Source organism: Apium graveolens, chromosome 2 (genome assembly GCF_009905375.1).
Source record: "Apium graveolens cultivar Ventura chromosome 2, ASM990537v1, whole genome shotgun sequence".
In the NCBI taxonomy this organism is placed as follows: Eukaryota; Viridiplantae; Streptophyta; class Magnoliopsida; order Apiales; family Apiaceae; genus Apium; species Apium graveolens.
The window spans coordinates 24232768-24242488 of NC_133648.1; the positions used below are offsets into that span (position 1 = coordinate 24232768).

The 9721-nt window shown below is 35.8% G+C and overlaps 1 protein-coding gene and 1 long non-coding RNA gene across 4 annotated transcripts; one reads left to right on the plus strand and one right to left on the minus strand.

The window, feature by feature from the left end:
• Positions 1 to 1490: 1490 nt before the first annotated feature.
• Positions 1491 to 3254, minus strand: LOC141705866 (uncharacterized). Its single transcript, XR_012568514.1, has 5 exons — positions 3125 to 3254; positions 2917 to 3024; positions 2408 to 2607; positions 2183 to 2270; positions 1491 to 1856 (listed from the first exon to the last, which is right to left on the minus strand). It is a non-coding gene; the product is annotated as an uncharacterized LOC141705866 (long non-coding RNA).
• A 194-nt stretch (positions 3255 to 3448) lies between these two features.
• LOC141707128 (G-type lectin S-receptor-like serine/threonine-protein kinase At4g27290) lies at positions 3449 to 8597 on the plus strand. 3 transcript variants are annotated; one of them, XM_074510128.1, is made up of 8 exons: positions 3449 to 3598; positions 4785 to 6462; positions 6541 to 6690; positions 6812 to 6969; positions 7318 to 7528; positions 7602 to 7839; positions 7927 to 8077; positions 8151 to 8597. In XM_074510128.1, the coding sequence occupies exons 2-8, from the start codon at positions 5172 to 5174 to the stop codon at positions 8454 to 8456; spliced, it is 2505 nt and encodes an 834-aa protein (XP_074366229.1). In that variant the 5' UTR covers positions 3449 to 3598; positions 4785 to 5171; the 3' UTR covers positions 8457 to 8597. The 3 variants fall into 3 exon arrangements, with proteins under 3 accessions (XP_074366229.1, XP_074366231.1, XP_074366230.1); XM_074510130.1 differs by having other exon boundaries at positions 6568 to 6690; XM_074510129.1 differs by lacking the exon at positions 3449 to 3598 and having other exon boundaries at positions 4777 to 6462.
• Positions 8598 to 9721: the final 1124 nt, after the last annotated feature.

Sequence of the window (9721 nt, forward strand, 5' to 3'; positions counted from 1 at the left end):
GATAACTCATTACAGTCTCGACGGATGATGACTTATTATCCATCGAGTGAGTAGCTTATGTAATAATAAGTCTGTAGCACATTTCTGCATACATCTTTGTATAGATTCTGTAGTAGCATATGAGTCATGTTGACTTTAACTAGATATGCAGAATAGGTTGATTAATTGTACATAGATGATGTCTTGTAATTCTGCATAAGTGAAATAAAGTCAAGTGCCTGATTCCTACCCGATGGATAATCTACAAAGCACCAGACGGATGATCAACAATCCAACGGATGATCATTAACTCGACGGATGATTATGAACCTAACGGATAAAGAATTCAAACATCAGTTGATAGTGACAACTGGTCACATGCGTCGAGATGTATGCAAAAGGAACGAGGAAGCCTATTAACTGGGTAATAGAGAACAAAGTAGCAAAGCATAAAAACTGATAGTTTTTATAATAATCCTATCTTTTGACTTTGTAATCTTGGTAATATATAAACCAAGAAGTAGCAAATAGAAACTAAGATCTGAGAAACATAATAGAGAAACATTTGTAAGCTGGATTCTTAGCATTTCTCTGTATTCACAGTAGTTCAACATTTGTAAAGCAGCTGTGTTCATTACACAGAGTTCTCTCGATATAATATATATATCTCTGGTGGAATTGTTTAAATCCACCAGAAAGTTTTTAAAGACTCTCTTTTTTAATTACTTGTGTCTTGATCCACGTAAGTTCTTATTCCGCATTGTGCTAATCAATACACTTATATATATAAATGAGTTTAAACATTTTTATTTCAAGAAAAAGGTTCAAGAATTCCATTCAACCCCCTTCTGTAATTCTTGCTATATTGTTAAGGGACTAACACCCCCTTCCGGTATTGTTTTGTAGGAACCCCACCACAGCTACACCTCCACAGCGACGAAGGATCAAGGTGCGACGTCGAAGGAGCAGCCCCGCCACCAAGAGTTATCACATGACACATTGGATTAGGGTTGAGTAAGAAACCGAACAAAACCGAATCCGAAACCGTTAAAAACCAGTAAAATCCGAACCGAAAATTTAAAAACCGAAACCGAAACCGATTGTTTGGGTTCGGTTATATCCTCAAACCGAACCGAAAAAATCCGAAACCGGTCTGATTATTAAAATAAATAAATAAATAAATTATATATACTATTTTAAAATAATAAATATATATATTTTACAAATATTAGTAAAAGTAATAGAAATTGAAGTTTATAGCTGATTGGACACGAACTGCGGACAAAGTAATAAGGCTATTACTACTAGTACTGAACATTTTAATGAACCTGCTGTATCGGTAATATTCAATATCCATTTTCAGGCTCATCTTTAGTAGACAAATAATCTAATTGGTCATGTTCTCCAGGCCACCCTAACTAGGTTCAGATTCTAGACATATGCAAACATACAAGTGAGTGAAATCTGTGAATTGCATACTCGCTTATATGTATTAAATTTTTATGCATATAACAAATACATGAGCATATAAATTTATTTGTGTATTAAAGAATTTTTTTTGTTAATTTTATTTGATGCGGTTTTAAATCCGAAACCGATCCGACTGGAACCGTACCGAAGTTTTTTACACCGAAACCGATCCGACAGTTTCGGTTGCGGTTTCGGTTTTAAATTTTAAAAACCAAAAAAATGCGGTTTCGGTTTTATCTAAAAACCGCTCCAATTCGATCCGCGCTCTCCCGTACATTGGATGATGGACGAGAGATAGCCGTGTAAAGGCTTTAAAAGAATTCAAGTCAAGGACTCGATGAGTTCAAAAATGAAGTTTTATTTATCGCCAAACTTCAGCATCAAAATCTTGTGACGCTTCTTGGTTGCTGCACAGAGAAAGGAGAAAGGATTTTAATCTATAGATATATGCTAACAAAAGTCTAGATTCGTTTATTTTTGGTAGGCCCTTCTAGAAAATATTATGTGATAACGTTTCGTGATGATTGATTTAGCATGATCCTGAATGTTTATGTTAATTACTAAAAAAGGGAATTTATGGATTTGTCTCAAGGTCTTTATACTTTATATATAGCCATGTATAGACTAATTTGATGAAAAATGAATAGATGACAAACAGGGGCGGAGGCAGGAAAATTATCCTACCTGGGCTACTAAAAAAATTGTTGACCATAATATAAAAAACAATACTTACTGATTGCAGGATGCAGCGCCACAAACCAGCAATCTTATACCAGCAAATCAACATCCACAACCAGCAGTGAACATCAGGTGTTATATACCTGCAAAAAATAGGATGACAATCAGACTCATAGAACTAAAACTGCAGAAAATTATACTGAAATTATAAAATTTAGAAAAGTGAATGAAATGCCCATTCTTAATACTTGGGACCAGATTGAATTTTAAGAAATCTTACATATCATTTGAGTTGTAGCCTTCGATTCTTCATAGAATAAAACTCATCTATTATTGAATATGTGTCTATATCTTCAACAAGTTCTCGCTCAATATAAATCATCATAGAATCTGCCAAGAACTCCTCCTCCATTTTATTGCGTAGAGCAGTTTTAATAAGTTTCATAGCCGAGAAAGACCTTTCGACAGTGGCCGTAGAAACTGGTAATGTCAAAACAAGTCGAACCAATCGATCAATCAAATAATAATGTTGCACCTTGTTTGTTTCAACTAATCCGCGGCACAATTCATTGATTGTAGTCATATTTTGAAAGCTCGTGTGATGAATCACATCAAGTTTATAATGCTTAAGTTGACTTCTTAGAAAATGCATATCTTGTTCACTAAAGTCTCCTGGATAAAATCAATTTCAACTCTTCGAGATTTTAAAATCGGCTCTTCATTTTCAATTTCCTCAATCTCAATCCTAGATGTATTTTCTTCAGTATCAATATTAGTTGGGGATTTTACCTCATTGGTAGTAGTCGAAGAAGGTCCACTTGGTTTGAAAAATGACAACAATGTTTCCCCCTTTTTTCCCTTAATTCTCCATTATATTTGTACTATAGCTCAGTAAGTCTGTAAAAGAAAGATATAGAAGGAGATTAAATAAGATTACTCACACTAAATCTAATTGAGGGGAGGATGAATGCATAAAAAGATTAATTGATTTCATTACCTTCTTCTCTGGGTAGTAATCTGTGTTCTTCGTTGTGTTTGTGCAAGTACAGGTAGGTATGCTCTGTTTTTTTTAACCACGGAAGTTCTATTACCTGTAACTTATTCTATCTCCAAAATATTTATGGGCCGGGCTAACTCTTATTATTTTGGGTTGGGTAGTAGAAAAATTTTGAACAATTTTTTTTTTACCTGGGCTAGAGCCCACCACAGCCTTAGCCGTGTCTCCGCCCCTGATGACAAATCAAGAATTACACCGGACTGGCGGACACGATACAATATTATAAATGGTATTGCTAGGGGACTTATGTATTTTCACCGAGATTCAAAGATAAGAATCATACATAGGGATCTCAAGACAAGTAACATTCTACTTGATCATGAGATGAATCCGAAGATTTCAGACTTTGGCCCGGCAAGAAGTTTTGGAAAGAAATGAAATTAATAGAAAGACATCAAGAGTTGTTGGGACATAGTAAGAATTCCACAACTCTGCAGTTTATTTTTTTGTTTTTTTGCATCACAGCTATCAACTGATATCCCATAAATATTTATTTCCTGCAATGGTTACATGTCTCCTAAGTTTGCTATTAACGGACAATTCTCTGTTAAATCAGATATATATAGCTTTGGTGTTTTAATAATAGAGATAGTTAGTGGAGTGAAAATCAGATCATTTCACCACCTTGATCACAACTTAAACCTTCAAGGCATGTAAGTACAATTTATTTTAACACTTTTTATGCAATAATACTTATTTACTACTGATAATTCAATAATTTAATCATAGGCATGTATGAGTTACAAAAAAGACAAACTCTTGCAACTAATAGATGGAGTTATCTTGGATTGAAGTAACCATATGGAAGTTTTCCGAGTTATCCAATTAGGATTATTGTGCGTTCACCTGGGTTTTTCATGTAAGGAATCTTAATTGAAGAAGACTATTCATCAAGCAATTTAAAATTCTCCTCATCAAACCATTTAACAATTACCGCTATCCTACCTCGGGAAATGTGTCAATGTCTATATGCCTTGATAACAATTTTAATCTGCATTTCGAACAAGATTCATGAGAAGTTCTTAGTAAGCCTTGTGCCAAAATTTTACATATTGATATTGGTGCCATTGTTGAAATTTAGCTATAATGCGGATTTGCAGCTACAGCGAGGGTTTTGAAATAATCCTCTCGTTTTCGCAGTTTTTTTTATCTTTTTATATTTAAGATTCAAATTTATAAAGTTAATTGTTTTAGTATTATAAATTCATGTAAAATATCATCCAATCTCTAGTTCATATTATATAGTTTTTCTAAGGCTTAATGACCTTTTTGAGACTCAAGATTTGCACTAAATTACGCATTAAGTCTTTTTCTAAAAATGTGACCCAATCGATCAGTGAAGAAGATATCTTCTTTGAATTCAATAATACTAGTGTAGATTCCGGGTAAAGTCATCCATTACTTCATCAAACAAATTGTCCATGTCAAGTTTTTCGATTAATATATTCTCTTCAGTAGGCAGGGGTATGAAGTCAAGAACTTGACAGGATGGCCATTTAGCATTTACCATCTGTTCTTTTTTTATTTGCTCATTCTATTAAGTCTTACTTTGGTGTTAGTTCTCCGAAGTAACCGGTTGCTCCATGATTGACAACAACAGATATACCGAGTCCCTTGCCTAAACCAAGCTCTGATACCATGTGAAGTAACTAGTCGCTCTAAAATCTTAATGCATTAGAGGAAGACTTGAACAAGATTTTATACTCTTTAACAAGTGCACGTAATCAGACCTGTTGAATTGATGTGCTACCCACTGGTTCATTTTGCTCTAACTATGTAGTATTTTACCCATGTAGACCGCAAATGTCAAGTATGAAATCATTAACAGATATCAAGAAAAGAACGAGAATTCGAGAAGCACCTTCTATTATCTATAAATATCACAGACGTGTAAAAAATCCCACCATATCAGACCCGCTGTGTTGAATTGCTTGTCCAGGTCAAGCAGCCTATACCTTCATTTCCCCATGAATGTGACAGAGTAATAATGCAAAAGATGAAAGGATTTGCTGTTCTTTTGTTTTGCACCATCTTGTTCTCTACCTACATGTTTTCTGCATCATTAGACACCATTAGACTACATGAAACCATTAGAGATGGTGAAACCATTACATCTGCTCGTGGAGAATTCCAACTGGGGTTTTTTAGCTCCGGGGGGTCCAAGAATCGATATTTAGGTATTTGGTACAAGAAAATATCATATGGGACAGTTGTATGGGTAGCTAACAGGGACACTCCACTGACGAATTCCATGGGTGTGGTAAAAGTCGATGGCAATAAAATAATATTGCTCGCCAGTAATGAAAGTGGCACAGTAGTTTGGTCATCGAATAAGTCCAGATCATCTGTCAAGAACCCTACTGCACAACTACTAGATACCGGGAATTTGGTTTTAAGAGATGAGGATGACATGGCCGAAGAAAATTTTATTTGGCAGAGTTTTGATTATCCAGTAAACACTTTGCTACCAGGCATGAAGTTTGGTTTAGATTTAGTTACTGGCATAGACAGATACTTCACATCATGGAAAAGTCTCGATGATCCATCTGCAGGTAGTTATACCAACCGACTTGATAATACCGGTTATCCACAGTTGCTTTTGTGGAAAGGTTCAGTACTTTGGTCCAGGACTGGCCCATGGGTGGGTTCTCAGTTCAGTGGTAGTCCTAATACTAATCCGAATGGAATTTATTCAGAGATATTTGTATTCAATGAGAAGGAGATATTTTATAAGTTTGATCTCGTAAATAAAAATTCTTCCGCCATTATAAGGTATATACTAAACCCCACTGGAGTCTCAGACATTTTGCTGTGGAATGCTCAAAATCAAAATTGGATGGTTTTGGTTACTTTACAGGTCACTGACTGTGATCGTTACAGATTGTGTGGTGCGAATGGCATTTGTAACATTAATAATTCACCAAGGTGTGAATGTTTAAGTGGATTTGCTCCTCAATTCCCAAATAAGTGGAATACACTAGATTGGTCTAAAGGTTGTGTGCGCAGAATATCATTAGATTGTGGGACTGGAGAAGGATTTGTGAAACACTCAGGTTTGAAGTTGCCTGACACGAGATATGCATGGTATCACATGAAAATAAACCTTGAGGAATGCAAAAAGTTGTGCTTAAAGAACTGCTCATGTACAGCATATGCGAAGGCAGACATTAGAAAAGGTGGACGTGGATGCTTCTTATGGTTTAATGACTTGATCGATATCAGAGGATACACCGAAGTTGGGCCAGATATCTACATACGAATGGCAGCATCTGAATTAGGTAACCCTTGCTCTGTATATTAAGGGTCTTCACATTTTACTGATAACAGTGCAGTTTATTGCTTCCTTTTTCTTGAAGTTTTCTTTCTACTATCTGGCTGCACAGAGGAAGCACGGGGAACCAGATTACACAGGAAAGTACGGATCATCGTGGTCTCCTTAATACTATTTGTACTACTTGCTGTGATGTCTGTCTTCATATTAAAGAAGAAAAAGCTGAAGAGAAAAGGTAGATGTTGTAATTAATTTAGAAAGTCGAAATTCATTCAGATAGTGTTGAAGAATGAACTGACTTTTGACCAGTAAGAAAACTAAACCACCTTAAATATTAATATTATTCTTTTTTGCAGAAAGGTTGAAATTCAGTTCGGAAAGTATTGCCCTAACCAAGATTGAGAGCGAAGAGTTGGAACTGCCACTAATTAGCTTTGATATTATTGAAAAGGCGACAAATTCGTTCTCCCACAACAATAAGCTTGGAGAGGGTGGTTTTGGACCTGTCTACAAGGTGATCATATGAAAACGTTATAAATAATGAAAAGATTCATGTGATCTGATATATATTCATGTTTTTTGCATTACTTGGATATATAGATCATTAAGTAGGAACTGAATGCTGATAAGGGATGCACAGGCAGACGAGAGTGATTCTAAACTAGTAGCAGATATAGAAATATAAAATTCTGATATATAAACCATTCTGATATGTGAATGCACAGTTTTAATAATGTAGCCAACTGAACTAAGTGATAAGCGGCCTTTAACATATGGAAGCACTATAAAGGTAATGAAATATAGAATGGAATGAACCTATTTTTGATTAAATAGATGGAATCATGAAAGTAGTTATCCTTAGGGGATCTTGGATAATGGACAAGAGATAGCTGTGAAGAGGCTTTCGAAGAATTCAGGACAAGGACTAGAGGAATTCAAAAACGAAGTTTCATGTATAGCAAAACTTCAGCACAGAAATCTTGTGGCGCTTCTTGGTTGCTGCGTTGAACATGGGGAAAGGATTCTGATCTATGAGTACATGCCCCACAAAAGTTTAGATTTCTTCATATTTGGTACGTCACTAATTTATCGTGCATATCTAGAGGTCTGGACAAAGTTTTTATTAACTTGATGCCATATGTTTAGATGAAGAAACAGCAAAGTCAATGGACTGGGCAAAACGATACAACATAATAATTGGCATAGCTAGAGGACTACTTTACCTTCATCAGGATTCAAAACTAAGGATTATTCATCGAGATCTTAAAGCCGGAAATATATTACTTGATCATGAGATGAATCCAAAGATCTCAGACTTTGGCCTTGCCAGAAGTTTTGAAGGAAGTATAACTGAAGCAAATACATCAAGAGTTGTTGGGACGTAGTAAGAATTGCGACGATTCAATGATGTGACTACTTTCTTTTGCTTAACAAATGCTAATCAATATCTCATACTTTTTATCTCGTGCAGTGGTTACATGTCCCCTGAGTATGCTATTGATGGTCTATTCTCGGTTAAATCTGATGTATATAGCTTTGGTGTTTTACTCATAGAGATAGTGAGTGGAATGAGAAACAGATTGTTTAGCCATCCTGATCACAGCTTGAACCTTATTGGACATGTAAGTTTATGACATTACAGTAATATTCAGCGTTTAGCCACTACTGACAATTCATAAACTAAACTTACTGCAGGCGTGGATCAAATATAAAGAAAACAAGCTTTTGGAACTAGTTGATGGGGTGATACTGGAATCAAGTAACCATCACGAAGTCTTTCGAGTTATTCAGATTGGATTATTGTGCGTTCAAGAAGATCCAGTAGAAAGGCCAGCTATGTCACAGGTGGTTCTAATGTTGAGCAGTAAAATGAAACTCCCTCACCCTAAGCAACCTGGATTTTTCACAGAGAGAAAAATTCGTGCAGGCGATCATATATGCAGCAGCTCCACGTTGTCCTCATCCAACGACTTAACCATTACCGCAGACTTGCCACGATAGTACTTAATGTGTGTGCCATTTATGAAATTAGATTGTTCTCTAATAGACCTATATGATAATACATTTATTCTCAACAGGAAAATGACTCCCCAGTATTTAGTAGGAAAAAAAAATTGTGCAAAACACCACATAAGTTAGCATGTTGCCCCCAAACACTACTTCATCTACCATTTTACCCTTAAACGAAACTTTATGTCGCGTTTCTTTCTTCAAAAATTAAAAAAAAATAAAAATTGGTCAAGACGCTACACGATGTAGCGTTTCGTCAGAATATCACCAATTCAACGTTTCCGGGTGCTATTTTGGCCATTTTTCACAGTTCATGTCATTTTGGGGATTTTTCTCCAAATTAAGTGTGCCATATAGGCCCGTACACCAGTGTAGGTGCCTCGTGAAGTAAAACGAACAACTATGCTACTTAACTCGATCCATTACTTCATTAAATGAAATTGTCAGGGTCAAGTTTTCCAATAATGACAAAATAATATTCTTTTTCTGGAGGCCAGGTCAAGGAGCAGACAGAATGGCCACTTTTCACTTGCTCATCCTTATTCTCCTATCTTCAAATTTATTGCACCAATAACCAGAAGTGTAAGGATCAACTACACGTGAAAATAAATCTCCCAACTTAAGAAGGTTTGCTGGGGATACGATATAACCCTTGCTCTACTCTTTACTACTTTACCTCTGTAGTACATTATCCATTTAGACCGCCAATGTCACTGTAAGAAACCATCAGAGGATATCAAGCACCAAAGAGAACTCGAAAAGACCCTTCTATTATCTATCAATATCATGAGATACCCACTGTGTTGAGTTGCTTGGCTAGGTCAAGCAGTCTGTACCTTTTTCTTCCCATGAATATGAGAGTAATTAATAATGCATTCTTCTAAGTAGGCCAATGTTCTAACTACAATCAGGAATTGAAGACCAAAAGATGAAAGTATTCACTGTTCTTTTGTCTTGCTTCATCGTATTCTCTACCTGCATGCCTTTCATCGTATTCTCTACCTGAGCAAAGATAAATGAGTCTACCTCCGCACTACTGCTCAGTGTTAATGACACAAATACGTGTTAACTTTCAGATCTTTGTAATCGATAGACTATATATATTTATTTTCCAAAACAGAAAAAAAAATTCCAGCAACCCTCATCGTCTGCCGTGCAACCAGTGGCTATAGACTTAGTCAAGTGCATGTTCACTGAAAAATGAACATAGTAATTTTAATAAAAAGTTGAAGTTGGGTGATGCATGGATGCCCAGT